This window comes from Aspergillus nidulans, chromosome I (assembly GCF_000011425.1).
Source record: "Aspergillus nidulans FGSC A4 chromosome I".
Taxonomy (NCBI): domain Eukaryota; kingdom Fungi; phylum Ascomycota; class Eurotiomycetes; order Eurotiales; family Aspergillaceae; genus Aspergillus; species Aspergillus nidulans.
The window spans coordinates 2156443-2184414 of record NC_066257.1 but is presented as its reverse complement, the minus strand read 5'-3'; the positions used below and the strand labels follow the sequence as shown (position 1 = coordinate 2184414).

The window sequence follows — 27972 nt, the reverse complement described above, 5'->3', positions numbered from 1 at the left end:
TGCCTCGCAGTGTTCCTGAGTACGTGATAATAGATATATGAACGCATATGCTTGTCGGAGGATTGACGGAGCATCGATATCTATAAAAAAGGCGGGCGTGATCGTTTCAAGAGAGTCAAGTGAAAAGCTCATAGCTTTGTGCTAGGTTGAACATAACCATCAGCCCGTATAGTCGACTCCTTACCTCAGTATTGAATTCCTCCTGCGGTTTTGAATATGTTCATGTGTCCCGCATTGCTCACATCAAATACTTTCATGATTCTTCATCCTTGGCTTCTAAGTGATTTCGATTCATGTAATATATTAGGTTAATGTTGGTCGCATCGAAGTGTCTTAACCCCGCATGGTTCACAAGATCCAAAAAACATCTTGAGAATCTGAGTCTCATCGGTAGTGTACTGTACGGAGTTACTCTAGTGCCTTTTTCCCGGATCCACCCAGCACCCCTGAGCCGCCTTTGCATAAGCCCCTCGATCAATGTCATTGCTCTTTTCATGCCAGTGGAATGTATGGACGTCGGCAATATAAGGTGTTCTCGTCTCGTTACCTCATCCTCGACGCCAGCTTGAGTTTCAGCAAACCCCGCCAAGTGCGCTTTCCAGATACAGATTCTTCGATTCTCCCGACTTTGTTACTTTGCCTTCACCCGTGAGCCAAAGCCGATACGCGAATACGTCAACAACAGATTCCAGGCTCAGTTGGGTCTCCTGCTGCGAAAAAATCCCATCTGAGAGCGAGGCAAATACAAAAAAGACTCATAGCGCCTGACACGGAAGACCATGCGCGGCTGTGGATAGTGCTGTAGTTGCGCTGGGCATTATTGAGACTGCGCTCTGTATCACACAAACCAGAACATCATTGCAAGGACGCACTGATATATATTGGCAAAGAAACCGCAGAGTATTTCTTTTGGAAACGCAATGTTCAATCACATTGACTACGTTAGGTGCTAGAGCTATCACTTCCCATGAAGTATGTTTCATATCTCAGGTCCTTTCCGTCCCAGCCATCGTCTTCTCTTTTTTGACCCATATGAGGAATGGCCCCCCTAATGACTTACCGTTGCTAGACGGCTATCGCCACTTATCGTCGTCGTCGGTTGCGAATGAGACTGTTTGAAGACGCCTTAATTCCTTCTACGCACAAATACGATTACACTCATCAGCTGCCTTTGTTGCTGCTGTCGCTGCAAGCTTCAGGCCTAGCTTCAATCGTCGGATGTGACTATCCTACTTGAAACTAAAAACGCTCTATTTACATTCTTGATTCGGAGTCATCTCCCACAGCCAGTGCATGCGCGAGGGGGCTATCCTGATAAGGAATCACCGGCGAATCCGACCACAAGTTGTGAGATCAAGAATGTCCGAACCATTTTTGGCCGAGTTTCTAACTTTTCTAGCAATATGGACGATGACAATATCCACGAGGGTCTCGGTAGCTTGAATCGATGGTCGCACTCAACGACCTCGAGCAGTCTCTCGCCTAATTATGTGAGCCACCGGCGTCAAGAGAGTGCCCCTAGATTGTTTGCTACAGATAACCATTTATCCTACAAGAAGATGTTGAGCTTAGAAAACAGCCCCCAAGCTCACTTGCTCAAAAAGACCGATGATGCAACCGGCAAGGACGAGCCGTTCATTAGACATCATAACTCTCAGTCATCTACTGAAAAAAGCCATATGGATATTCCGTTGTCAGATCGAACGGAGCTGACTACGGTGTCCAAATCTACAGCACATAACACAGGCGCATTTTCATTGCAGCCAGAGCCTCCATATCTTGAGTCCATATCCGCACAGCACGAACCACGAACACACAGCCGTTCACCGGAGAAGGGAGTGCTCGAACGGACGCACGGTGGTTTTGCCTCTCAAATCACAACCCGACCCCATAGCCAGAACGACAAGCGGAGACAGGGTCCTTCCCAAAAGGCAATGCTCTCTAAAGCTCTACAGAAGGCAAACACTGCTGTCCTTCTTGATAACGCGGCAAACTTTGAAGGCGCCATGGAGGCTTATAATGATGCTTGCCAGCTACTGCAATTAGTTATGCTCCGGAGCAATGGGGGAGAGGATGAAAAGCTCAAACTTCAAGAAATTGTAAGTATAGGTGTCCATGTTGAAAGTTGTAGCTAATCATCAGCTTGGATAGCGCGATACATATATGATCCGGGTTACAGAGCTTCAGCGTATGGATTTTCCTTTTCGAGATGTTGACAGCAAGGCGCTTCCTGAACGCCCACTTAGTCAAGAATCGTATGGAGATTACATTCAAAGTGTCCCAGAAGATGCTTACAGCCTCTCCAACCAAGATCCCAGGTTTATGGATAAGGAGCCGCTTGGCGAACGCGACACAGCATCTGAAGGGTCAAGGACTTTTGTTCAGTCTCATATACCCCCGAGGCGTCAATCACTGTTGCCATCGGCTTTGGATGATGACATCTACAACCGAGCTTTCTCGTCCACTGCCCAAAATCAGACGGATATTTCACGACCTGTGATTCAGGGGGCGCCTGTTGCACATAGACGTGTTCATTCTGGGACAAACCCCGCAAACTCGGATGATCCACTTCCGAGAGAAAACCAGCATCCACTTCACTCCCGGCTATCCGAGTTATCAATCCTCAGCGCCCAAGCCCGGGATCCGAATGAGTCCACCTCGTGGTTAGATACTATTGACGAATCTGGTGCCTCTTCATCTCCATCATTGCGTTCGAATGCATCATCCGTGTATCTGCGTCGCAGGAGAAGCACAAGCCTTAGTCAAGGTACAGAAGCTGAATTTGATGCCGCCCTTGATGCAGCCGTGGAAGCTGCTTATGACGAAGGGTTTGAGCCAGCAAGTGGGTCCGAAGCGCAAGAAGAAGAAATACTTGATGATGATGTATTTGCCAATGCGCGCCGAAATGTTGAGATCGCGAAACAAAAGGTGCGGGAGGCCGAGCGAGAAGCCGAGGTGGCGATGACACGGGGAAGTGAGCTGCGCCGTGCGCAAGAACAGGACTCATTGGATAATGTGAATGATACCGGACTAGACTATTTTGATGAGGAAGCAGAAGAAGAGGAACGTTTGCTAGAGGAAATGACTAGGGGCTATGTCATGGATGACTTCGAGTTTGATCTACAATCAAAATCGGCACTTCCCCGCCAATCTGCTTTAAGCGGCTTTTCCCAAAGAACCTGGGAGAAATCAGTCAAATACAACCCCACAACAGGAGGGACTTCCTTATCGCCTCTTGTGGAGGACGACACACTTCCTATCGAAACGAACTCGACTCAACAAGTAGAACTCGGCCTTGGCCCTGCTCTGGCACAACCGACTTCTAAGTCAACACCTTTGCAAGGTGTACGTGCCCGAAGAATGTCGGGACAGAACACGGCTGAACTAAAGATTGAGACAAGTGCTCGTTCAAGGTCTGGATCTGGATTGGTCAACGCGGAGCTTGCCCAATCTATGGATATACAAACAACCCAAGTACCAATCCTTCCGGAGAAAGATGCGAGTCTCCCTAACGGCAGAGCTGAAACTACCACATCGGCCTCTACTGTGCATCAATCCGAGCGGAACGTGTCTATTAGTTCCGTTAGTGAAGATATGTCGCCGAACCTGAAGCTTGCTAGGGAAACGACTGCAATGGAGGAAGATAATACCACTGGAGCTCCCAAAATGCTCTCACCGTCACGTCCACCGATTGGCAAGGTGCCATCAGCACCCGATAACTTGGGCAGGCCGCATCCGAGTGTATTGCCATTCCGGTCAAGAAACGTATCAGTACCGAACCCAGATATCTTTACAGACTCACCGGCCACACCCTCAATGAATGCATTTCCCACGTTGGATCTTCAGAAGGGAATTGCGGCGGCTTCGATGAACGCTTTACCTACACCAAGCGCTGTCAACTTCGCGCCGAGCGGGCTTTCAAGTGATGGCCTCTATCTATTCGACAACTATATTCATTCGCCAGCCAGTCCTGGCTTTTCTACTGCGCTCGACCCAAACGCGCCTCTGCCGCTCGAGCCCTGTCCCGAATCGTTTCTTTTGCGTCCCTTTTGGCTCATGCGGTGCATCTATCAAACAATTGCCCACCCTCGCGGCGGTTACTTGTCAACAAAGTTATTCGTTCCTCGAGAGGTCTGGCGCGTGAAAAATGTTAAAATCAAAGCAGTCGAAGAAAAAATCTCTAATTGTGATCTGCTAACTGCAGCGTTGCTCAAATTATCCAAGGTGGATACTTATGACGCTGATGCTGTTTTGGAAGAGATGCAAGCATTTGAGAGTGTGCTTGATCAGGTGCAAATGTCACTATCTAAGAAGGTCGGCAATGAAGTAGGTGTCCAGGGGGCTATGCCTCTTTTCAAAGCTGCGCCAATGCTTGACGATCCCGCCACTGCGGATGCAATGCCTTCAAAAATGTCAAATGGCCCAAGCAAATCATACTTGAGTTCCTGGAGAAAGCTACGGTCCAAGAATTCCGGGTTCGGTGCAACCGCACTGTCCAGCTCAAAGGAAGCAAGTAAAGACCATCTGACAATAAGCTCACTTCCAATGACCCCAATACCAAATGCTCAGCATTCCAATCGGAATATAGCGCAGGTGCAGTTTGATGGGCCTCACGCAAACTATATGAGCGCACTAGCTCGGCTTTGCGATGCTGCTCAGGTACTGGGTGAGTAAACAAGAAATGCATTGATTTTTTACTTTGCTGACTTCGTTTTGCCTGCCAGACCAAATTGCTCAACAAGTCGAAGATCCAGGCTTGAAACATTCCTCTCAAACACTTGTCGGGCTAGAGCTTAGCACTCGCCATGCCGCCGAATTCTTCGGTTTTTACATATGCCGATTCGCTCTTAATGACATTGGGATAATGCTTGACAAGTTCATTAAGAGGGGAAGTGAGTGGGTCCTCCTCTAACAAGCGCAGCGTTGGTTTCTCTTATAACATATTCTACTTTCAACCTGAGTGCGACATTCTTAGCTATACCCCTTGTAACCGTTCTTTTCCCATTGGTCGGCGTTATTTAGCTTATATAATGACAACACCATGTCGTGCCATGCTTATGGAGATATATTTGCGGGCTAAGGTTATTTCGCCTGTATATAATGCCATGTACCTGTATGCAAGTGACTATCATGTTTACTTCTGTTGATATATGAACTGAAATCGTGGATGTTTCGCTGCAGCTTGCGAGTAATACTTCTGATTTACCTAAAAGGATTCCACGAATACGTAAAAGGCTGCTACATCAGATAGCCGCACAGCATCCCTTTTGACAACAGGGCTACAGCTTAGACACGCCGGATTGTAATGATATAGAATGTCTATAGGGAGGGAATTTAGCATCTGGCGGAACGGTCACGCTCCGGAGTTGATTCCTACGTCCAAAATCATTTTTTTATACTCTGCTTCCCGAGGATCTGAGACAAATCTGACGCCGCCTTTCGGCGTCACGGAGGATTTCTGAGGATAGCTTGAGACTTGGCGCAAGATGCGCATACCTGTCGACCTCCACTATAACGCTGGATATAATTTCGTCCACGCGCAAAGTAGGGGGGAGTAGACTTGAGAGCGCAGGGGACATAGTTGCGCCCATGATTAGAAGTGACTGCGAGACCATTGATAGAGCGCCCTGCCACAAATACGGGAGATGACCCTCACGATGGGTGGTTACGCTTTCCAGCTGATAAAGCGTAGCCTCCAAGCAACGCCGGCAACATTCCCTCACCCACGAATCCCCTGAAGCTTGCTCGTTCTCGAAGACAGCCAGGATGTACGGTCGGTAGATGATCGTCCGGCAGGCAAAGTATCTTAGTCGGAGGACAGTCTGCACTGGATGTGATATAGGAGCGTGGGACAGAGGAAATCTGACGGGCTGAGGTAGGCCTTCATACCATTGGGACAGCTGAAAATCCAACTCTGAGACGATTGGCGCTAGAGAAGCCAGTGTCAGGCTGTTGTCTTTCTGATAGAGCATATGACTGACTCGATTGAGTAGCCTTCTAAGGGCGATCTCGGCTAGAAAATACCAGAGTTCGTCGCAACCAATGGGACTGACCAGTTTGTTGCCAGTATCGCCGTCGTCTTCGTCTTCATCATCTTCGATCTCATCAAACCCGCCCGGAAGATCTACCAGCTCTTCAAAATTCACGATTCCAGAGTGCGGTAAATCCAATTCGGCCAACAAATCACTTTCGTACAGTAGGGCGTTCCAGTACACTCTAACACTCAGCTCTCTCCACTGGACAGGCACACGAGACGGGTTGCCGAATAATAGTTGTAGCTTCATGCTGGCATTCGAAAGTAGTGTCCAGGCCTCGAGTGGTCGAACCAGGTAGAACAAGTAAGCAGCGGCCAGGATGATACATTGGGCGGCGACGACTGAATTACGCATCATGACTGATGGTAGAAGATTCCAGGCCGCTATAAAATACGGCACGCCAGGAGGATCTCTGTCGGTTGATATTAAAGCAATACTGCCGCATTGAGCGGCGCAACCAAGAGCTAGAACCAAGAGAACAACACAGCTCTCTGGACCCTCTCGAAAGCTGAGGGATACAGCGGCGTCATAGTATTTTGACCAGGTGTATGGATTAACACAGGCGTACCAGACGTTGACTTTCTCAAAGAAGGTTCTGATATAAAGCGGCGCACAAGATAGATCTACGGCCATAGGAGGTGTCATTTTCAGCGGTTCGCGAGCCATTTCCAACTGCAAAAGGGTCTGGGAATCATATGGTCGAGCCACTAAGTCCCGGATCAGGGGCCATTTCAAAAGGTTCAATGCAGGCGTGGTGTGTACTCTCGGCATGGTCGATATGCTTGTCGGCGGGTTCGCCCATGAGGCGAGTCCTACAATGGAAGTAGTTCTCCCGGTTACCGCCAGATGAGTTGACGCTTTCGCAACCGTGTCGTCGCTCCCAACGTTGGTTCCGTTACTGGTTGCGGGAGAAGTCGAAGACAACGTAAGCTGTGAGTTTTGTGCTGCTAAGCTGGTTTGTAAGAGCCCTTCAATTCTTGCAAGTCTTTCAATGATCAATTTGTCCCCAGCATCCAGCTTGATCCCAGGTTCTCGGTAGACGCATTCTGCATCAAGGTCAGTGCAGAGCTGGCACTTTGGACGAGCTCCGTTGCACCTCGTCTTTCGTAGACGACAGATTTGACACTATTGTGCTTATAATTTGTGGTCAACAGTGCTCCGAAGCCAACCCTTTTTGTCCCGAGGCAGTGAGAGCAGAATGAGGAAGCCGAGAAATCCAGCGCAGATCGGATGGACAGACAAGAAGAATGGAAAAGTTGCAGGGTTGCGAGGACTTACAGCGATGGTTGCGCGCCTTCGAGGATATTCTGTTGCTTCGGAATTGGAGCGCTTCTTGTTTATTAACTCGTTTAGTGAAGCTGAGGTGGAATCCAAGATTCCTTCCCTATCTCTCTCCGGAGAGGAAGACATGACCTTGGGAATGCGACGTAGCGTATTTCACATGTGCCAAGTGTGATTAGGATGAGTTGATACGAAAGTTCAAGAAGCGACTTCTGGTCTTATCAAGTAAACTTTGCATATCATCGAAATCAGCGTTTTCGCACGGCAATGCTCCACAGTCTTGGACTTACGCTCCAAGATTTAAGGCATTTTCCCGGTAGAAAGGGCAAGATGTAAGATATTCGAACAATTGCGGTAATTATTGCTGTATGTGTAGGCAAGGCACCAGCGAACGCCACTGTAGCCCAGGTCAACATGGGTAACTGCGATGGTTCGGCATGTCTCTAGACGGTGAGAAAAACGGTGGAGGGAGTTTCCAGAGCGAAGATGGCAGTAGTAGAGACGACAGAGAATACCGGCGTCAACACAGAGCTTGCAAACTCCACCATGAACAGATGATTTTCTTCGAAGCGGGGAAAGGTAAGCATCAGGTAGTAGTGGTGGTTCCTGCGCGGAACACCAACCTACCAGCAATTCGGCAATAGCGTGGAATCAGTGTACCTCCAGTAGTAGTAAATTCAACCCCGAGACGATGCGACTCTGATCTGACCGCGCTGGATACCTTTACTATCCCTGATACGGTCCGTCGTCCGTGTTGAATGCTCAACGGAGCCACTAGATTTAGTCTGATTGAAAATCATGATGGACTGCTCTTCTGATTAATCCGTCTAGTCAGAGACGAGAAATTTGCTAGAATGATATTGGCTAAATTGGAAGATCAAAACTTCGCTGAATGGCTCGGTTAGTGTACTATCTAGACAAAATTTCTCGCTATTTATTAGGCCAACATTGTCCCTGGTGCAACTCTATAACCCTTTTCACAATCACCACAATGCCTGAACCATCTGGAAACTGTCAGTGGGATAAATCGCAGCCATCACTCAAACATCCGCAGGAAATACAGCATCTCGTAAACTCACCTCGGGCGGTGTAACATGTTCGTCGCAAAAGAATTGGGGCTACCGTCGGGCCTGCAGCAGAGCATAAATCGCGAGCAATCTGCACATACAACGCAGCCATCTAGTATGCCAAATTTCTTATCCAGCCATTCAGAGATAAGCAGTTCAACCAGCTCGTCATCAACAGCTTCATCAGAATCTTCGTAAGATAGTAAGAGCTCGGAGCCGCCTCGACAACCGAGCCCAGGGATGTCTGTTTCACCGAGAATAACGGAGCCTGCAGAATGGGAGTCGGCATCAATCTCTTCGACTTCTTTCATATCCCCATCCTCATCCACATCCATTTCCTCGCCCTCTTCTAGTCTATCATCATGATTTCGCTCATCATCATATACTGATACAGCCTCAATATCACTGTACCCAGCCCGGGTAAGGTACCGTATAACAGTTGCATGTGCTGCTGAATCGTGCCAGGAAGTGACGCCGGCAGGAAGACCGAGCCTTTTCCATGCGTCAGGATTGCTGCGGTAGCGATCAAGGTCGTAATAGTCGGCAAGGATACCCAGAAAGTAAGGACCCGTTAGGCCAAGTGCCAGTTTGTCAGGTCTGTCAAGCTCTTTGATAATTGCGTAGATGATCTTTCTTGGAAGTGTTGTTGATGACAATGACAGTGTCATTTTAAGGACTATTTGACTCAAGCCAGCGATGGTTGTAAACTTGAGGTATTATATAAGGCTTTCTTATAGAGAAAGTAATAGGGTGAGTATCCTGCTTCCGATAATCACTTGTATATTGGAAGTGGTTGACATGAAAAATATCATTCAGTGCTAGTTCGCAAAACTGTTTAGAATTTTAGTATCTGCATGTGTAGCTCAAACAGACCCACCATACCTAAGCTTTGTTGACTATCCATATCAGTCTTTTTGGTGATCTGAGTTATCCTAGCGATTGCTGTAGAACGCGAGAATCCTACTACAGGGCCAGCAATATTGATATTTGGCTGCGTATGCACTATTTTTGAAGCCGAACATGGTCTGGCCAGCGGGTCTCCCCGCTTTACCCAATTTGGAGTAGTCGCGTCGCGTCCATTAATTCATCAAAACAACAAACGGGTCTCCTTTGAGAACCTCAATGATTATCGTTAACCGCCACTGCTACAACTCGAACGCCAATTATTCACATACCCAGCCATCAGTAATACCGCATTGGTGTCTTTATAGTAGACACGAGCTCCCACACATACACTATTAGCAGCTCGCCGAAGTCATGCCGAGACCAGCGGCTAAGCGCAATCGTTTGGCGACCAGGACTCTAGGGGTTTCGGACCACACCCAGGGTCATGGACCACGAAGTACTGTTGAATCTAGAGGAATTTCCCGTTCGCCGACAAGCGATTCCGTGGGTAATTCGCGACTAGCAGACAGCGCCGACCCGTCTGATATTATACGCCAACTGAGGAACCAAACACCCATAAGCAAAGCACATGAGTTTGCGATCGGGTCGTCCCCAGGAACCGAACAAGGAGTTACAGGTAGCCGACCACCTACGAGGGCTCGCGGGTATTCCTCGACTCTTTCCATAGCTGGACGCAAAGGGGATAACGGTTCGAGAGTCCAAGGGACTCCTGCCTTTGAAAGTTCCATACTGAGCAACTTTAGACGGCGACCCCGACAGGCGAGTATTCTACATATGATGCAAGACGAGGACGGGTCATCAGATTTAGACGACGATGACTTTCTCGGCGGCTTGAGCCCGCAAGATGAATCAACGCCACTGAACATCTCAAGGGGAAAGTCACTTGTCCTCGGACCCGCCATATCTTCGCTTGACAAGTCTCCGTCATTACCATCAATTGGTAACTCATCGAAGCGCAAACGATCAACCGACAGACCCGAGCCTCAATCACCTCTTTATCTCGCGAGCATCATGCCTGGGACTCCAAGACCTAAATTGGCAACCTTGCGGAGCGAAGCCTCCGTTGAGTCACATGGCCTAGCAGAAACCCCGGCAGCTTTTAGCGAGACTATGGTGCCACCCATGAGCAGCCCTGTGTTTAATAGTACACTGGAAACGTCCACCCAGGAGGCAGATAGGCTACCACCTGGAACAAGAAGGGCTCGCAATGCGAAGCCCGCACCAGCAAAAGACAAGAAACTCCAGTTACCGACGGCAGCATTACAAAATAAGCTCTTACCCCAAAGGCGCCGAAGAAGGCCAAGACGCCAGAATCTATCAAAATTTGATGTGCTTAGTGATTCGGAAGATGATCTCCCCTCAGCAGCGGCAGACGACGATGAATTGAGCTTCTTACCTATGCAGAAGCGGTCTCCAGCGCCACGGCCGCCAACGAGTACGAAACCATTGCGTACTAATCGGGCAAACCTGAACTCGAATACTCATGATAAGGATGGCAAGGAATTCAAGCGATATGAGGCTAGCTCGCATGAAGAAAAAAACTATCTTAAAGAGAACAAGCCAATGGAAGTTTCCTCACCTTTGTCATCAGCTCTCGATACCGACGAACTTGACTCTGAGTTTGATCTGGGGCAGGAAGCTCCAGCTAAAGCTTTTTTGAGCGAGGAGTTACGATTGCAAGCTCTGAAGTTTGCTGAGATAGACAAATGGCAAATGGAGTTTGAAGATGTGGTTACGGTCGGCACTCAGGAGAACGGTGCATTTAGGTAAAGCTCGTCTCATGTTACAAGGAGTTAAGAGCTACCCATTCTGTTGATAGGCGTTATGAAGCGATTAATGGCCAGTTTGCTATTGTTAAGCCTAAAAGGCGAACATTTGAGTCATTGCAGCATCTTATTACGAAAATCCTGCCAGTTAATAGTTCACCGCATTGTGCGAATGTACAGATATCGCGCAATATTCCAGCTGCGGGTACCCCGCTGTTACTGATACCCCACCCTGTAGGCTGTAGCAACATAGGCCCGATGCAAGCCGCGTTGCATCGGACTGAGATAAAAGCTCCACATCGCCCGACACGGGCGCTCTCGAATCTCTTCACTGCACGAAATCGAATAGCCATGACTTCTCTGGACAGTATCCTTGCGGACAAATACCCAGCCAAGGCTCATGCTCGTCGGGTGGCCGAGGGCCTTAAGGCGCTTGGCCACAGCGGCGGCGCTATTTATCTAGAAGCGCAAAAAACTCGTCTAATTGAGGATAACGATGAGCCGGTGCCCTTTAGGTACGCCTTACTGGTGCGCGAGGATCCTGTCGCACACTCTTCCCCAAGCTGTATTTACGCAACCCTTCCTGACCCGCCGACTATTGCAGACAGCGTCGCCCTTTCTTCTATCTTTCCGGATGCCTGCTTCCGGACTCGTCCCTAGTCTACAATATTGATTCTGACCAATTAACCCTATTCATTCCTCCAATCAACCCAGATGACGTGATTTGGTCTGGTCTGCCGTTGTCAGCAGCTGAAGCTCTCGAGCGATATGACGTCGATAACGTCCTGGAGACGACAGAAGTCAATGCTACCTTAGCGAACATTGCTGCGTCGCATGCAAACAATAGCACTGCTTTTGCTATCGCAGAGCAAGTGTCCGAAGGTACAAAATTCGAGGGCTTCTCCGAAACGAACTTCAACGTCCTGAAAGGAGTGATTGAGAGGACTCGCGTCGTCAAAGACAGCTACGAGATCGCTCTTCTCAGGAAGGCGAATGATATCTCTGCAAAGGGCCACATCGCAGCTATCAAGGCATCAAAGTCTGCCACCAACGAGCGCGAAATTGAAGCCGCGTTCATTGCAACCTGTATCGCTAATGGAGCTCGCGAGCAATCCTATCATCCAATTGTTGCGTGCGGCCAGAATGGGGCCACTCTTCACTATGGGAAGAACGACGAGGACTTAATCGATCCGGTGACCAACCGGAGAAAGGACAACGTCCTGATCGATGCCGGTGCAGAGTACCGCACTTACTGTGCAGATATTACCCGTGCATTTCCTCTCAATGGCAAATTCCTACCAGAAACCCGCCAGATCTATGAAATAGTTCTGCGGATGCAACTGGAGTGCATTGATATGCTCAAGGAGGGTGTTCAGTGGGAGGATGTCCATGCGCACGCACACCGCGTGGCCATTAGGGGCCTGCTCGAACTGGGCATTCTGCGCGGCTCCGAGGACGAGTTATTCGACAAGCGAATCAGCGTGGCTTTTTTCCCGCACGGCCTGGGCCATTACCTTGGAATGGACACACATGATACCGGCGGCAACCCGAACTACGAAGACACAGATACTATGTTCAGGTATCTTCGGGTACGGGGACGGCTGCCGGCTGGGTCAGTCATCACTGTCGAGCCTGGTGTAAGATTCCATACCCGTCGTTTTTTTATCTCTGTTGCTGATTATCTCCCGTGCAGATCTACTTCTGCCGTTTCATTATTGAACCATTCCTCAAGAACCCTGATCTGCAGAAGTATATTGACGTGGGTACTCTGAATCGGTACTGGCGTGTCGGTGGAGTTCGTATCGAGGACAATGTTCATATCACCAAGGATGGCCATGATAATTTAACCACAGCACCCAAGACTATTGAGGAGGTAGAGAGCCTAGCTGCCTAGAATTGTGATCCCTGATAGAGCCGCGTACCTCAGGAAAATGCCGAAATAGCTTTGTGTCTATGCTTGTCTAGATGCAGGTTTTCCATCCGGTTTAAATTAGTAGATTAAGATCCTAGAAAGTGCACAAAACCAAGCCAAGTGAATTAGTTGACCGCAAAGAATCTTAGGAAGTAGTCGGGTCAGCCGCTGTGGGGTATAGACTCATTGGATACGCCGCACAAAGTGCGACGCGGCGTCCAGAAGAACGTATAAACACGCAAATAGTGAGGCAAGCACAGAGAGCAAACGTTCTTGTGCGCTGTTCACCAAAAGATGATACAGCGAATATCACTCATAGGCCACTGCGGAGTCGCTTCCTGCCACTTCCCCTAACAGCAAATTCTGTTTCAGCCGCATCTTGAGCACGCTTCTCCCTCTGGTCTAGAACAACACTCAACACATCGAAACAAAACTGGGGGACATCGAGACACAGCTGTCTGAATTCCTCTTCCGACTCATGGCGCAAGATGTGGCCTCTCATACCCCAGAAGTTCGACACAGGCTTGCGGATAGTGACATCGTCGGATTTGGTGTTTGCGTATACATAACGAGCATACTCCAACTCACCGAGCGAAGTACTATTGATACGGTGAATTTTGGAATGGGCAAGGGATTTCAGCGTAGAAATACCCAGCTTCTCAGCCAAAGTGTACACACGAGCGTGCTTGAGAAGCCGGTCACCAGAATTGTCGGCTCCTTCATCCGCTCCTGTCTCCGATGGAGAATAATCCCGTGTATAGAGATATTGTAAGAAGTAGCCAAATGCTTCTACGTCGTCATCTGGAAGCTCAATATGACGCTGCGAAAAAAAATGGGGATCTTATAGTTAGTGAAAGATAAACACTAAAGACGGGAGCTTATTCGGCGTACCGGACCATCATCAAAGGCCTTGACATGATCAGATAGCAAAGACGACTCTAAGAGTAGGTCTTGGTGAGCAGTCATGGCAGTTCTCTTGTCGTTACTTCCGACAATAAGCTCCACGATTGGCGAAGTCAGGAACCTATCGCCCGATGTCACTATCAAAAGTAACCGTAACCGCTGATCCTTTCTTGCCAAACTGGAGAGAGAGGGGAGTGCTGAGTAGTTGATTCAGCACGGTGGTGTAACGTACCCGGGAAACGGGATAGGTTTGGGGAGTTGGGGCTCCTCTGCTGGCTGCGTTTCGACCTCAGCCGGTCCTGCATCTTCTCCTGCGATTGTAGCCTGAGTCGCCTCGGTATCAATAGGAGTTTGCTGCGCTCTTGCTGCGGGCGCTCTCTCCTCTCTCGTTGAAACTTGAACTTGGGGGATCAAATCCATTCTTGAATATGGTATTGGGACATACCACTGAGCGATATGACAGTACTTGGTATAACGGTACCTGGAGTCAAGGGAGGACACAGCTAAGCTGGGATGGTGTCGGCTTAGGCTTGATAAATTGAGAATTGAGATACCCAAGCTTTTAAGATTGAGCTGTTAGGGCGCTTTAATAACATATGTGACTAAGCCAATGACCTCATTTGAGCTTGATCTCCAATACATTCTTCGAGTTTGATGCTGATCTATGGCAGCAGACGTTTCAGAGCTGTGAATAATTGCGCACGCATCGTCGGTTGATACAGTAGCAAAGTTCCCGACTATATTAGCTCACGTGACCTGTATTTGTAGTGTTCCTGCCAAGGCAAGTGCCACTTCGCCTATCGGACTTTGGGTCCTTACTGTACCAGATCGGCAGTGCCGGCCTGTCCAACATATGAGCGAAGTATATAATAAGCGGCTACGACGACGTTCCCTGCTCGAGCGACAGACAGCTGCGCTACGCGGCGTTGCCAATTCGAACCCTGTTGCCTCAGGCACTGCTTGCGAAGATAAATAAGTTAACCTGTGAGATGAGTCAGGGACATTTGCTGGCTGAGACTTCTGAGTGAGCCTCAAGTCTCTTCCGTGCAAGCGCTCAGAAATGAAAAATATACTGTAGCTAATCTATTTCTCCTCATACCAGCTACATTAAGTTGCAGGACCAAAGCCCTATATATGGTCGACTTTCTACAGCAAGCTATGCGTACTATAGGGTACAGCAGCATATGAAGCTGAAAGGAATACCTGAGTATTTATCTCTGTAAGATCCAGCTTTGTATCAGTAGAAGTAATCGTAACTTTGCATTCTCCAGTTGAGACTCGATAAAAAGAGAGCGCGGCTAACAACGGGAATCGGATCTTCCCGCCAGCTACGTAACACATTTCCAAAATCGTCCAATCTTCTCACGATGACCACCACGACCACCACGACCACCACGACCACCCTGCCGTATGTTCCGGACGCCGTTGCTTCGATTTCGGAAGATCAATTTATCTCAAAGCGCTACCCTCAGCAATTTGACCAGGTTCAATCTCTACGGGCGTAGCATGGCGACGCTTATGAATCCCGTCAGGGACCCAAATACCCTGTCCAACTATAACAACTGGCTTTGCACTCATACTACTGCCAACTTCGAGATCTTTTTTGAGGAAAAGAAACTCGTAGGGAACGTCGTCCACAAGCTCAGATCAATAACGAACGCTGAGACGGACGAGATCATCCTCGACTCTCATCATGTGGACATACGCAATGTCCAGGTGGCGGGCTTGCCTGTGAAAGCGTGGGAACTTCTCCCTCCCTTGGGCCCTTATGGCACGGCTCTGAAAATCAAACTTGAAAATCCCGTGGGACTCAACGAGATAATCGATGTTGATGTGTGTTGAGCGAGTCGTGTAGGCTGCCTTTTGAGCTAATATACTAACCACTATTATAGATCGCTGTGCAGACCACTAAGGAGTGCACTGCACTCCAATGGCTGACTCCAGCTCAAACGTCGAACAAGAAACATCCATACATGTGTTAGTATTACCTTCTGAGCTTTGTGGTTAATGTGTTGTGGTTTCACGACTAATCATCGCTGGGATCCAGTTTCTCAATGCCAGGCTATCCATGCACGGTCAATCTTCCCGTGTCAAGACACGCCCGATGTCAAGTGCACTTTCGATTTCAACATTACTTCCCCTCTGCCTGTAATTGCCAGCGGGCTACCTGTTCGCAGTACCTCGACTGTCCCCCAGTCTGGCGTAAAAACCCTCCACCGATTTCACCAAAAAGTGCCCATTCCGAGCTACTTGTTTGCTCTCGCTAGCGGGTGAGTGCAATGACTCCTACCCGTCACTTTACAGTTCGTGTGTCTAATTAACGTGTTAGTGATATCGCGGAAGCTGCTATCGGACCTAGAAGCGTCGTTGCAACTAGTCCCGATAAGCTTGAGGAATGCAAGTGGGAGCTCGAGGCTGATACAGAGAGGTTTATCAAGACGATAGAGGTTTGTTTATAGCCTTTACCTATAGTGGGCCTTGCCATTGATCTGCCTTTAGGAAATCATTTATCCTTATGCATGGGGTGAGTACAACGTTTTGATCCTTCCACCCAGCTTCCCGTATGGCGGCATGGAGAACCCGGTCTTTACTTTCGCAACGCCTAGCATAATCTCAAAGGTGCGCTCTACAAAAGCAGTACACAAATGCAATACATGACGTGTACTTTAGCTCAAAGGCTACATATAATTAACATAATCCTTAGGACCGAGAGAATGTCGATGTTATTGCGCATGAGTTGGCGCATAGTTGGAGCGGCAATCTTGTCACTAGTGCCTCGTGGGAACATTTCTGGCTTAATGAAGGTTGGACAGTGTATCTCGAGAGACGGGTAAGCAGCAGAACACTTCCCCTTATGCAATACATGAGCACTGTTGACCATTGCATAGATTTTAGCTTCGCTGTAAGTGTTGTAGGTCTTATATTTGTCAGTTGGCACTTTTATTGACCCATGTTTTCCCACAGACACGGCGAGAAATACCGTCACTTTTCGGCCATTATAGGCTGGAAAGCTCTAAGGGATTCTGTAGAGCACTACAGCCATGACCATGAGTTCACAAAATTAGTACCAAACCTCAAAGGCGAGGACCCTGATGACGCCTTTTCTACCATACCATACGAGAAAGGATTCAACTTCCTGTTCCATCTGGAAAACCTTGTCGGGAAGGAAAAATTCGACCGCTTCATCCCCCATGTGAGTTATCATCATGCTCATTATTCGTAATGCTGTATCTTGACCTCTCATAGTACTTTACTACATTTAAAGGGAAGTCGTTGGACTCTTACGACTTCAAAGCTACTCTTTTAGATTTCTTCAAATCTGATGCTGAAGCCTCCCGACTGTTGCAGGAGCTGGATTGGGATTCCTGGTTCTACAAGCCTGGCCTGCCTCCTAAACCAGAATTTGACACCTCGCTGGCTGATGTTGTGTATGAGCTGGCGGGCAAGTGGAGATCCCTTCCCGAATCTCCATTTCAGCCTCAGCCGAGCGACATTCAGGGTTTGACGGCAAATCAAATAGTGGTCTTTCTGGAACAGATCCTGCTTTTTGAGCGGCCACTTACCGCCGAACTCTCTAAACTTATGGGTGAAGTCTACGGACTTACTGGGAGTGAGAACATTGAGGTTGCCAATCTCTACCTTCAGGTTGGCCTCAAGGCTGCCGATAAGAGTGTCATCGGGCCGACCACAGATCTGCTGGGAAGGATTGGAAGGATGAAATTCGTGCGGCCTCTGTAAGACATTTCATTGCGAAACTATCACTCATTGGAGCTAACACAATTACGTAGGTACCGGGCTCTACAGAAGGTTGACCGCCAGGTGGCGATCGATACCTTCGAAAAGCACAAGGATTTCTACCACCCCATATGTAGGGGTATGGTCGAGAAAGATCTCTTCGGTAAGAAAGATGCATGAGATGCGTAGCTCAAGTCATTTGCGGGCCACAGGCATAGCTGCTCTTGCTCACCTTTGGTTTAGCGAAGGCAATAAAAGCTTGCAGAAGCAGCGAGTGCAGCTCTTAAGGGCGCAATGGTAAATACTTGAGAATCTTCGCTTTAATCTGTAGTATACAATCGTGTCTTCTCTCGTAATCCAAGTTATATCGTACAAGTACTGGTGTGAACAGGGGGGCAGTTTGTCTTTGTATGCGCATAATCATCGCTTCTCCCAAACCAGGATGACCAGTATCAAACCAAGACGAACCAACGGCAGCTCATAGGCAGCAGGCGTTGATACCGAACCGCTTGGACAGCCTTTCGACGGGAAGCCTGTCCACATTAGGACCGAAGATATACGGAGCTCCTCTCATAATCAAAGGAGCAAAGCCTTATATGGAGTTGGCTAATGCTTCCCCTTTACCAAAAGCATATCTGCTTTAGAAGGTGAGAATATCCCGGGCTTGTCGCAATCGAGTGACCCTAGCCCAAGGATCAGATCCGCCTCTTGTAGCTCCGACAGTTCCGAGAGCACCCGCCGCATATAGGCTACGACGCGAGCAACTTTCTCCCAATCAATTTCCTCTCCATCAGGGGTATTATAGCTCGCCTTCCACAAGTTTCTCCATATGGCAGCCCCTAGCACGGCATCGCCCTTGATAAGACCCTCATCGTATGCAGCGAGAACACCACGCCACTGAATGAAGAGATCCTTCAGAAACTTGTTTCTGATGGCACGGCTTGTCAATCCGTGTAAAACATCCATGCGATACTCAGCATTATGCGAGAAGTGGTCGATCAAATGGCGCGAGTACGTCTGCAAACTGTCACGGGAGGGCAACGCCCGCAGCCGAACCATCAAAAGGTACATATGTAAAAATGTGATTTGTGACCATGTCGAGAATGTCGGAACAAGGCCCAACTCTGGTATTAAAGACGTCAGCGCCAATGGCTCGACGTCAAATAACTGCATAGGGGAAAGCAGACCTTTATACCACCATCCCTCTCCAACACCCAGATCCTCCCCAGCTTCGGTCTTAGGAACCTGAGCCCCTTTTTCTTTCAGCTGCGGGATCGTGTAATCCCCCTGCTTGGAACAAGCCTCGAATAATCTCTGGGTCATTCCGTAGGCAATATATTGTTCGGCCGCACCCCCGGGGCGTTGCGCCATCGGTACAATCTTTTTCGCAAGTCGGGGCAAGAAACCAGAAGCATACCTACAGCTCTGTGCCTTTGAGCCAGAGAGCTGTGCAGATGCTCGTCGTCGGAAGGAGGCATTCTGGAGCTCTAACCGCGGTAGTCGGTAGTTTACAGCTTCACGCGAGTTCGCTGACATTGTGCATAGTGAGCGTTGAGTTGATGTGAACAATGGTAGAGGCAGTTTAGAGAATTGTGTCTGCGTTCTCAGTCAGTTGAACCAACGAAATTGTTTCTGCCGACAGTTGCTATAGCTTGTATCCCGACAACAGCTGCTCGGGCGGAAAGGGGCTATATGTACCTGAAACTTGATAGATTGATGAGTGAGGTATTGGGACCACAATCTATCAAAGTATCTGGGAGGCATTTTTGAATGACTTAGAGACTGCGCCGTGAGGAATACTTACTGCTTCAGCGCTATTACCAAGCCTGACCTGAGACTAGTACAAAATTCCGGGATGATGTCGACCGTTTGCACTGTTTGACGCATCGGTTTAAGTAATACATGCTCTGATTGGCAGATCCAAGTCTACTGTGAGGCCTGCTACCTCAAAGTATGAGCTTTTACATGATAAATGCGCTACAAGTGTGAGTCAAGAATTCCACTTGATTGCATATGCTTGTTTTATGTTGCGATGGCCATTTGATATATCACCGCGCTGCGTGCATGGCTCGCAGAAATGCTCTCACAGGCCTGAAACGCTGTGCTGAGTTGATAGACGCCCGGCTGGCGGTTCGAACTGGATGCTAGTGAGCAGGTCGCGGATATGCGTCTGGATATAGTTCCCTCGGTCTATCAAGATCTTCGAGGAACTTGCTCGCACCTCTATGCCAAACAATATTCTCTCGTACGAACAGTCTCTGCTACTCAATCTATCCGTCGAGAACCACGCGTTCTAGTCGTCGGTCAACAAGGGGAAGAAGTTCGGAGAGCCTGTTAGGGTCCCTCATGATAGCGGGTATATCATCCCGTGCGCTTGCTAACTTCTATGTTGATGAGTTAGCCTTGGAATTCCTTGGCTCTCACAGCGAACCCACCTGTCTGACGATGCCGTAATCACACTCTTTGGACTGATACTCCCTTATAACTTCTGATTTCTCGAAATCGACATATACCCTGGTGTCCCGAAGTCGGAAAAGAACGTTGTCTAATCTCAAGAAGAACCGCGAGAGAAGAAGAAGTCTGTCCTGCATAACGCGAATTTTACAAGACAGCATAGTAATACCATTATCGGCGAGTTCATCTTCGTACAATATTACTTCATCGAAGAAAAGTATTGGGTCAGGGCGTTTCAGCAGTTCAATGGGTATGGGCTTTGAGGTCTCCTCGAAGTCGGGGCCTTGAATGGACAATACAGTGCCCTTGTAATCTGTACTGTAGGACCAGTCAAATGGTTTGATGACATCTTTGATACCTTCATGAGTTGTCTCTCTGTCAATATATCAGCCGTCCCGAACCGGTCACAACCAAATGCGCGAACGCACCTGCTTTTTTGCCATTCTTTTGAATGTGCTACCTCAAGCATTGATTCTCCCGTTTTATCAACGCGGTCTAAGGCGTCCAAAGCGTTGAAGTGAATGCTCCATCCACTCTTCTCATGTTCAATAGAAACAAAGTTATCCCCAAAGATCATTTCTGGTGGGGCGATACCAAGCTTTTTCGCCATTGCTTCAATGGGCCCTGCCTTGAGAATTGGAAGCTTTTGGGTTGAAATCTTGAAGCCCTTGACAGTAATGGTGTCTGGCCGCTGCGAGGTAGGCGACATTGCGGCCGTGTTCCCCGCGATAGGTACAGAAGCCGTGCGGCTATTGGACGCCATGTTGTCTCTCCTCTATAGCCGGAATAGCCAGGTCTGGAAGCGATTCGCGGTTTCCCCTCGTGTCTTTGCCACGTCTTCAACGTATCGTTCAGATGACAGTAACAATAGCTTAATGGAGGGGTCGCTGCGGAGGCGGCATTCAATACCCCGCGGTTCCCGGAGAAAGGTCTAGTCCGACAGGTTGCTGTGGTGACGGTTCTAGCTGCGGCTACAAACACCCCGACCTGTTCTCTCGAACTTCAAATACCTTTCCATCGACCACCGACGCTTCTCGACTCCAACCTCAATTATACTCCTATATGGACACTCAATAATGCTTGCTTAAAAGAGAACCATAGACCACCCTGCTGTACTCAATTTTTTTTCCTTTGCGCTCTGATAAATTATCTCTCATTTGCACTCATGGCCACCAAGACCTTGGAAGCTCGCTTCGAGCACCTTTCCGTTAAGGATGATTCCGGAAATGGGAATAAGGGCACCAGCTACCCTAAGCACAAGGTATAGCGGCTATATCTCATTGAAAGCAAGGAGCTCCCCTGCTAATACTGGCGTCGCAGAGCTCTCTGTCAACCGCTGTATCCCTTTCCGGCCTTGGGGTAGCAGGACAGCTAACAAGTGGTGCCAACCGGTCGAATCTGCTTAAGCTGGCCTTGCAGAATACCAATGACAATAAGGTCAATGCCATGAACGCGAACGCTTCCCAGTCCCCGGGCAAAGGCACTCAAAATCCGGCATCGCTACGGAATCTAGACGAGAATGGTGAATACGAGCAACCGGCACCTAGGAAACTACATCTTGGAATGTTTGAAATCGGAAAGCCACTGGGAAAAGGGAAGTTTGGCAGGGTGTACCTCGCCAAAGAACGCTCATCTGGGTTCGTATGTGCACTCAAAGTGTTGCACAAATCCGAATTGCAGCAGGGCGGGGTTCAGAAGCAGGTCAGAAGGGAGATCGAAATTCAAAGCAACCTACGGCACCCGAATGTCCTTCGACTGTTCGGACACTTCCAGGACAGTAAGCGAATCTTCCTTATTTTGGAATTTGCCGGTCGAGGAGAGCTGTACAAGCACCTACGCAAAGAGCACCGATTCCCTGAATGGAAGGCTGCGCATTATATCGCGCAGATGGCATCCGCATTGAAGTACCTCCACAAGAAACATGTCATGCACCGTGACATCAAACCCGAGAATATCCTGGTAGGGATTCACGGAGAGATCAAGATCAGCGACTTTGGCTGGAGCGTCCATGCCCCGAACAACCGTCGGCAAACAATGTGCGGGACACTGGATTATTTGCCTCCCGAGATGCTCACTTCAAACCCCCAGGGCAACTTCTATAATGAGAAGGTCGACTTGTGGAGTTTGGGTGTTCTGACTTATGAGTTCCTGGTCGGAGAGGCGCCATTCGAAGACACTCCGGTTATGACACAAAGGAGGATTCAGCGAGGAGATATGCAAGTTCCTTCTTTTGTTAGCCCCGAGGCTAAGGATTTAATCAAAAGGGTATACCACTGTCGTCATTATATGCTTTTCATTGGGTGACTAACCTTCCTTAGCTGCTTGTGCTTGATCCCGAAAAACGCATTTCGCTTGATGAGATCCAGAGGCATCCCTGGATTCTTAAACACTGCGTCAAAGATGATCGGACCATCAAACGAGGTTCGGGTGCGTCGAAGGATGGCAAAGTATGATGTGCATTTGCATAGCAAGGGGTTAAGGTGTTTTGTTGTCTGGTGCGATTGCTTGTTTCCTGGAGTTCAATTTCAGTGCATGGAGTTTCGTGGTCTGCGTCGAGTTTATTCCAGCCATGAAGTTTCTTATTAGCATAGGCTACTTAGGACAGGATCTATAATCTTATCAGCGTCCTAAATTATGATACACTATAATACATCTAAAGCGCCTCACGCCGCAAATGAATAGCAGAAGGGGAGAGGAGTGTGCCATAATAATTAAATGCCACTACCGGAAGATTTCGTCGAACGGTCGAGTGTCCCTAAAGCAGCTATCCCAGACTTCATTCACAACCTTCTCGGCATGGCCTTTATCCTGACATCCCGGCCTTGCCATTACTGACAGAACAGCCCTTCGTCGAACACACTCTTGGTGTTGCTGTGTAAGCTTCCACTGACCGCGTCGGAAGAACTCTCGAGCCCATCGACATTCTCCACTGAGTGAACTGGCTCGAATCTGTTTGCCATTAGTCCTTCCACGTCTGCAAGTATAGGACATCCACAAAGGGACGCCATTGTTACCTCTGTGCAAGCTGCATGCCTAAGGTTGTTTGTCCAATCAACTTTGAACCTTAGGTGGTCATAGGCGTGGACCATTTCATGAGCCATTGTATCCTCCAAGTGTCCTTGATCTTTCATCTCGTTTGCGCAGATGAGGATCCCGTATTCAGGATCAAAACCGCCTGCTTTCCGATTTGTACATCGGCGGCAATATATGTTATGGCTTGACAAGTCGCCCCCCAGCTGTCGGATACTGTCGCTCATATACCGGATGATCGGGCCTTTCAATTGCATCTCTTGTTAGACACAACTTGAGAAGTTTACAATTGATTAGGGTAGGTATCAAGCTCACTCCATTGTAATAAATAATCCCTTTGATCCTCACAGCGCTTGCAGTCTGCTGCTTCATTTCTAAGATCTCGCGCAACGCGAAACTGTTCTATTCCTTCGTCCGTCATCCTGCCAGTGAGGATGTTGAAGACGTTGCGCCAATGCGTAAAGGTATCATCTCCTTTTCGGAAGCCGGTATCGACATCCTTTTCAGATACCTGGGGCTGGCTATTTGACGTCTGGGAGTTTGGCATGTCTATTTGACAATCGGAGATGCAGATATAGTTGTGCTGCTAACAATGGTCTAGGTCAAGAGCGATTTCGGATGCTCTCCGCATTTTACGTCGGCGGTGGCCCACGGCAGAAATACTTAAACATTCTCGTCCACGCATGAATGAGTCAAGAAATATTAGCAAAATTTGGAGTGAAGAGCCTATTATCTGCTTGGCTGCGCTGTCTGGAAGTTGCTACTGGTCTATCTCTCCATTTTATCCGAGTACGGAACCACCATGGTCTCTGAGCGCCTCACCGTCGTCATCAAATTAGGTGCGGGGGGTCCTATATCTATGTTTTCTTTGACTTTTCTGAAGTACTAACTTTCTCGGACAGGCACAAGTTCTATAGTTGATGAGAATACTCATGAGCCTATCTTATCTATTCTGACCCTCATCGTGGAAACGGCAGCCAAACTCCATCGCGATGGCCACAATGTCGTTCTTGTCTCTTCTGGCGCTGTTGGCGTGGGGTTGCGGAGAATGGACGTAGATGAGAGACCGCAATATCTTCCTCGTATACAGGTGTGAACTGCCTCGATATTTGGCGTATGTATGGCTAACATGGTCCGACTAGGCGTTAGCAGCTGTTGGCCAGTGCCGGCTCATGAGTCTCTGGGACGGTCTATTTTCACATCTCCGTCTTCCTGTTGCGCAAATACTTTTGACTCGCAATGACATTGCCGATGTAAGTTTTTGCTCACTTGAACAAAAGCCACTTTTCTGATGATGGCAAGCGCACTCAATACCTTAACGCGCAAAACACTTTCGCCCAATTATTTGACATGGGCGTAATCCCAATTGTCAACGAAAATGATACATTGGCAGTCTCGGTAAGCTACCATCAGAGATTGCAACCAGTAGTATGATACGTATGTTAACCTGGTTTGGCAGGAAATCAAATTTGGTGACAATGATACATTATCAGCCATCACAGCCGCGATGGTCAAGGCTGATTACCTCTTTCTGATGACCGATGTCGACTGTCTTTATACAGCAAATCCACGAACCAATCCTGACGCACAGCCGATCGAGGTAGTTTCAGACATTTCGTCACTGGAAGCGGACGTTTCATCTGCTGGCTCTGCCCTTGGAACAGGGGGTATGAGCACGAAAATCACAGCCGCGAAATTGGGGACGAGCGCTGGTGTGACAACAATAATTACCAAGAGCTCAAAACCCGGGAACATCCATGAGATCGTGAGATACCTCCAGCATTCAAGGCAAGCGGCTCTTGCCGATGCTGCAGATGTAGAGATTACCGCATCGAAACCGCAGACGCCAATCCCACCTCTGCATACTCGGTTTCTTCCGTCCGAAACCCCCATTCAGTCGCGTACATTCTGGCTGCTCCACGGATTGAAGCCTCATGGTACTCTGTATATTGATCAAGGCGCATACACTGCACTTCAGAAGAAAGCGAGCCTTCTTCCGGCAGGTGTTGTTGACGTAGACGGCCACTTCGGGCAGCAAGAAGCAGTCCGGATAGTTGTTGTGGAGAGAATATCTCCCGAATCTCTCAATGGCGATTTTCTTCATCCAGGCCAAGAGCCAAAAGAGGTGGGACGTGCCTTGGTAAACTATGGCAGCCTCGAGATAGCCCGGATCAAGGGTCACCGAAGCACCCATATCCAGTCATTACTAGGGTATGCGGATAGTGAATACGTTGCGCTGCGAGAAAACATCTCTTTTTTCGATAATGACGAACAAGTACGACGATAGTTTCAGCGCGTTGCCAATATCATGTTCTATATTCATAGAAGACGATTGATGCTTATTCATGGTAACAAATCATCATACTGAGCGTTCTATAACCCTTACTTTGGTATATACCCCACCCTATCCGTTTGATTTATTTATCTTACTGTAAATATAGCATTTGAGCAAGACATTGAGCTGGTGGAAAATTATCTTAGAGCCATGAGGATGACAATGAGGAGGCCGACCAAGGATCTACTGTGCTGCAAAGGCATCGTATCGACCAGTCCTATAAGCCAAGTATCCATGTTATTAATACACTTTGACCTAGTCAAAGTCATTCCCAATTCCCTGCCTCTCTGTCACCATCAAGACCATATGTTATATCGCAAGAATCAAGGGTGTGGTGCCGGAGCAGCCTAGATTTACCCGTCAACAGGGTTTGATCAACCACACAGAACATCAGGGGGGGATCTGCAGAACATATAACGCATTCACGTACTGTGTTCTCCATCATCGTGACAGACAGCGTCTCAGTAGCGCTAAGTGTAGTCTGAACAGTTCCAGGGTTCAGGTATTTGGTGGCAATTTTGTACGGGCTAGCTGGAAACTGAGGCGTTGGCAAGGTGGTTGCAGTCGCGGTCCCGGGCTTCTTAGCCAACGGGGCGTATCTTGTTGGGCCAGTCTGCAAAGGATAGGGAACTTTATATGGGTCTGCAACGAGTTTTCGTTTTTGAGGGCGCAGATGATCACCTGCTCCGTGGTCTACCCCGGAGTTTAGATCTGGCGATAACGAATCATACTCCATCCACTCTGCTGTTCCAATATTGCGAGTTTCGATCGCTGTGTTGGTGCTGGAAAACCCGCCGGTACTTGCTAGGACACTTAATGCCAGAGCGAGAGTTAGAGTGGCTGTGTATATGTAGTTGAGACGCATAATGTACGGCTAGATATAGTTTAGACGGTTGAAACTCGACAACAGGTTGATTCAAAAAGAAGGATGACAGAATCGAATCAGGAGAATCAGGGAGCGCAAGCAGGAGAGCAATGAATAGAAAGCTCCATTATTTTCATTTTCTGTCTTCGATCGTCCTGGCATCCCCCTTCGAAGCTCCAGGTATGCAGACCCTTGAATCAAAGCATTTATTGCCTCCAAAATAAGGCAGATAAGCATCGGGATTTTTGCCTCAATACTGAGGCATCAGTAAGCTTGTTCAAGGTGGCGTGATCTCTACCACTGAAGGTCCTTCGTAGCGTTGGGAAACAAGCTCCACTATCTTGGAGTAGACTCCTGGCTTGAACCTCGAATGGTGAGGAGTCTAGAGGCCTTCTTTAAAACGATGCCCACGTAATGAATAAAATCGATTCAATTTGATTCTCCTTGCATCCTTCTTTTACCTGCACCGGCATTTACATTTTCAGCTGTGCCAGTCACACGATGGCTGCCTACGAACTACTTGAAGCAGTAGCTACAAAGCTGCTTGAGGGTAGCCTTTTCAGCATTGCAGTCGCCGTGATCATTACTATCGGCGTCCCTATACTACTTCATCTGATCTTCTACCGGACGGTAGCCTCGCCGCCGTCAAGCAATTTCCTCCTTCTAGGACCCAGTGGAGCAGGTAAAACTGCTCTGTTGACTTTGGTATGTATCTGCCCGCGGACGTCGAGAGTGAATGCTATTTTTGGCTGACCACTTGTTTTGGACAGCTTGAATCAAAGTCATCATTTGCCGCAAAGCCGAAATCACAACCTACACATACTTCTCAAACCTCAACCCTTGCTACGATTCGCCTTCCTGTCTCCGTCCCAATTGGATCCAACAAGTACCGGTCAGTCAATGACACATCCTTGAAAGAGGCTCAACGGAACCCGACCAAATACCGCGTTAAGGATACGCCCGGCCATGGAAAATTGAGAGGTTCGCAAGGTCTCTCCGAGCTCGTATCGATGTCCACAACAAAAGATACCAAATCGAGGCTGCGTGGTGTTCTTTTCATGGTCGACACCGCGGCCATCTCTGAAACTGAGGCCCTGCGAGATGCCGCTTCGTACCTCTATGATGTGCTTTTGATACTTCAAAAACGTGCCCTTCAGCGGGGCAAGTCGTCGGCCAGGGCTGCAGCTGAAATCCCTGTGCTTATTGCAGCTAACAAGCAGGATCTTTTCACCGCGCTGCCGCCCGGGTCAGTGCGCGAGAAATTAGAAGCGGAGATTGATCGGATCCGTAAGTCTAAGAGCAAGGGTATCATGGACGCCAGTGCCGACGATGGTAATGGTGAAGGAGAGGATGACATCTTGGGAAGTTATGATCTCAAGGACACGTTCAGCTTCAGGGCCTTGAAGGACGAAATCGGCGTGCAAGTCGATGTCGTGGGCGGAGCTGTTAAGGGTGACGATGGCGATGAGGTGGGCGCCGGCGTACGGAGATGGGAGGAATGGGTTGGCCAGTGCCTGTGAGGCTTGTTTCGCTAGCAACTCCCTCCTACTCAAGACCCATAGAGACCAAATGAGGTATGACTACGCATAGAAGAGGAAAACATAGCTGGATCTGCTAGGTGCATATAGATTGATTTCTTAATATCACGTGCATAGCTAAGAACCCAATATAAGTAATCTAACC

General features: G+C 48.5%; 14 protein-coding genes across 14 annotated transcripts, besides 1 other annotated feature; 7 read left to right on the top strand and 7 right to left on the bottom strand.

Moving 5' to 3' along the window:
• Window positions 1–27972: part of a sequence feature (contig 1.100 1..337251(-1)) that runs on past both edges of the window.
• Window positions 1404–4912, top strand: ANIA_05807 (uncharacterized protein; the record flags this gene model as incomplete). Its single annotated transcript, XM_658319.2, has 3 exons — window positions 1404–2099; window positions 2152–4666; window positions 4725–4912. The coding sequence occupies 3 exons, from the start codon at window positions 1404–1406 to the stop codon at window positions 4910–4912; spliced, it is 3399 nt and encodes a 1132-aa protein (XP_663411.2).
• ANIA_05808 (protein clrA) lies at window positions 5394–7839 on the bottom strand (the record flags this gene model as incomplete). The annotated part of the gene is made up of 3 exons (XM_658320.2): window positions 7607–7839; window positions 7314–7546; window positions 5394–7160 (listed from the first exon to the last, which is right to left on the bottom strand). The coding sequence occupies exons 2-3, from the start codon at window positions 7443–7445 to the stop codon at window positions 5394–5396; spliced, it is 1899 nt and encodes a 632-aa protein (XP_663412.1). The 5' UTR covers window positions 7446–7546; window positions 7607–7839.
• On the bottom strand, window positions 8181–9051 carry ANIA_05809 (uncharacterized protein; the record flags this gene model as incomplete). The annotated part of the gene is made up of 2 exons (XM_050612827.1): window positions 8181–8320; window positions 8396–9051. 2 exons carry the CDS (start codon window positions 9049–9051, stop codon window positions 8254–8256), a joined length of 723 nt encoding a protein of 240 aa, XP_050467093.1. The 3' UTR covers window positions 8181–8253.
• On the top strand, window positions 9641–11059 carry ANIA_10737 (uncharacterized protein; the record flags this gene model as incomplete). The annotated part of the gene is made up of 1 exon (XM_050612824.1): window positions 9641–11059. One exon carries the CDS (start codon window positions 9641–9643, stop codon window positions 11057–11059), a length of 1419 nt encoding a protein of 472 aa, XP_050467092.1.
• On the top strand, window positions 11407–13010 carry ANIA_05810 (putative Xaa-Pro dipeptidase pepP; the record flags this gene model as incomplete). Its single annotated transcript, XM_658322.2, has 3 exons — window positions 11407–11570; window positions 11660–12692; window positions 12749–13010. 3 exons carry the CDS (start codon window positions 11407–11409, stop codon window positions 12947–12949), a joined length of 1398 nt encoding a protein of 465 aa, XP_663414.2. The 3' UTR covers window positions 12950–13010.
• On the bottom strand, window positions 13281–14290 carry ANIA_05811 (uncharacterized protein; the record flags this gene model as incomplete). The annotated part of the gene is made up of 3 exons (XM_658323.1): window positions 13281–13787; window positions 13859–14048; window positions 14103–14290. The coding sequence occupies 3 exons, from the start codon at window positions 14288–14290 to the stop codon at window positions 13281–13283; spliced, it is 885 nt and encodes a 294-aa protein (XP_663415.1).
• On the top strand, window positions 15287–17915 carry ANIA_05812 (bifunctional aminopeptidase/epoxide hydrolase). The gene is made up of 10 exons (XM_658324.2): window positions 15287–15703; window positions 15763–15847; window positions 15918–16140; window positions 16200–16317; window positions 16370–16489; window positions 16575–16700; window positions 16759–16772; window positions 16835–17063; window positions 17117–17604; window positions 17659–17915. Exons 1-10 carry the CDS (start codon window positions 15377–15379, stop codon window positions 17783–17785), a joined length of 1857 nt encoding a protein of 618 aa, XP_663416.2. The 5' UTR covers window positions 15287–15376; the 3' UTR covers window positions 17786–17915.
• ANIA_05813 (uncharacterized protein) lies at window positions 18212–19393 on the bottom strand (the record flags this gene model as incomplete). The annotated part of the gene is made up of 2 exons (XM_658325.2): window positions 19304–19393; window positions 18212–19201 (listed from the first exon to the last, which is right to left on the bottom strand). The coding sequence occupies exons 1-2, from the start codon at window positions 19367–19369 to the stop codon at window positions 18212–18214; spliced, it is 1056 nt and encodes a 351-aa protein (XP_663417.2). The 5' UTR covers window positions 19370–19393.
• ANIA_05814 (protein jipA) lies at window positions 19876–20822 on the bottom strand (the record flags this gene model as incomplete). The annotated part of the gene is made up of 3 exons (XM_050612818.1): window positions 19876–19989; window positions 20041–20434; window positions 20488–20822. 3 exons carry the CDS (start codon window positions 20820–20822, stop codon window positions 19876–19878), a joined length of 843 nt encoding a protein of 280 aa, XP_050467091.1.
• ANIA_05815 (aurora family serine/threonine-protein kinase) lies at window positions 21085–22512 on the top strand (the record flags this gene model as incomplete). The annotated part of the gene is made up of 3 exons (XM_658327.2): window positions 21085–21320; window positions 21380–22324; window positions 22378–22512. The coding sequence occupies exons 1-3, from the start codon at window positions 21225–21227 to the stop codon at window positions 22510–22512; spliced, it is 1176 nt and encodes a 391-aa protein (XP_663419.2). The 5' UTR covers window positions 21085–21224.
• ANIA_05816 (putative metalloprotease atp23) lies at window positions 22781–23661 on the bottom strand (the record flags this gene model as incomplete). Its single annotated transcript, XM_050612809.1, has 3 exons — window positions 23405–23661; window positions 23074–23333; window positions 22781–23008 (listed from the first exon to the last, which is right to left on the bottom strand). Exons 1-3 carry the CDS (start codon window positions 23634–23636, stop codon window positions 22781–22783), a joined length of 720 nt encoding a protein of 239 aa, XP_050467090.1. The 5' UTR covers window positions 23637–23661.
• ANIA_05817 (glutamate 5-kinase) lies at window positions 23892–25376 on the top strand (the record flags this gene model as incomplete). The annotated part of the gene is made up of 5 exons (XM_050612803.1): window positions 23892–23928; window positions 23992–24179; window positions 24232–24342; window positions 24392–24487; window positions 24549–25376. 5 exons carry the CDS (start codon window positions 23892–23894, stop codon window positions 25374–25376), a joined length of 1260 nt encoding a protein of 419 aa, XP_050467089.1.
• ANIA_05818 (putative beta-1,6-glucan biosynthesis protein (Knh1)) lies at window positions 25748–26289 on the bottom strand (the record flags this gene model as incomplete). Its single annotated transcript, XM_050612800.1, has 2 exons — window positions 25748–25771; window positions 25855–26289. The coding sequence occupies 2 exons, from the start codon at window positions 26287–26289 to the stop codon at window positions 25748–25750; spliced, it is 459 nt and encodes a 152-aa protein (XP_050467088.1).
• Window positions 26659–27946, top strand: ANIA_05819 (Signal recognition particle receptor subunit beta). The gene is made up of 2 exons (XM_658331.2): window positions 26659–26994; window positions 27060–27946. Exons 1-2 carry the CDS (start codon window positions 26791–26793, stop codon window positions 27807–27809), a joined length of 954 nt encoding a protein of 317 aa, XP_663423.1. The 5' UTR covers window positions 26659–26790; the 3' UTR covers window positions 27810–27946.

Excerpts from the sequence above, each read along its gene's own strand:
- ANIA_05819 (XM_658331.2), top strand. The coding sequence starts at position 26,791 with ATGGCTGCCTACGAACTACTTGAAGCAGTAGCTACAAAGCTGCTTGAG. Across the intron at positions 26,995-27,059 it reads AAACTGCTCTGTTGACTTTG|CTTGAATCAAAGTCATCATT; the intron begins GTATGTATCTGC and ends TGTTTTGGACAG.
- ANIA_05812 (XM_658324.2), top strand. The coding sequence starts at position 15,377 with ATGGCGACGCTTATGAATCCCGTCAGGGACCCAAATACCCTGTCCAAC. Across the intron at positions 15,848-15,917 it reads CAAGAAACATCCATACATGT|TTTCTCAATGCCAGGCTATC; the intron begins GTTAGTATTACC and ends GCTGGGATCCAG. Across the intron at positions 16,141-16,199 it reads TTGTTTGCTCTCGCTAGCGG|TGATATCGCGGAAGCTGCTA; the intron begins GTGAGTGCAATG and ends TTAACGTGTTAG.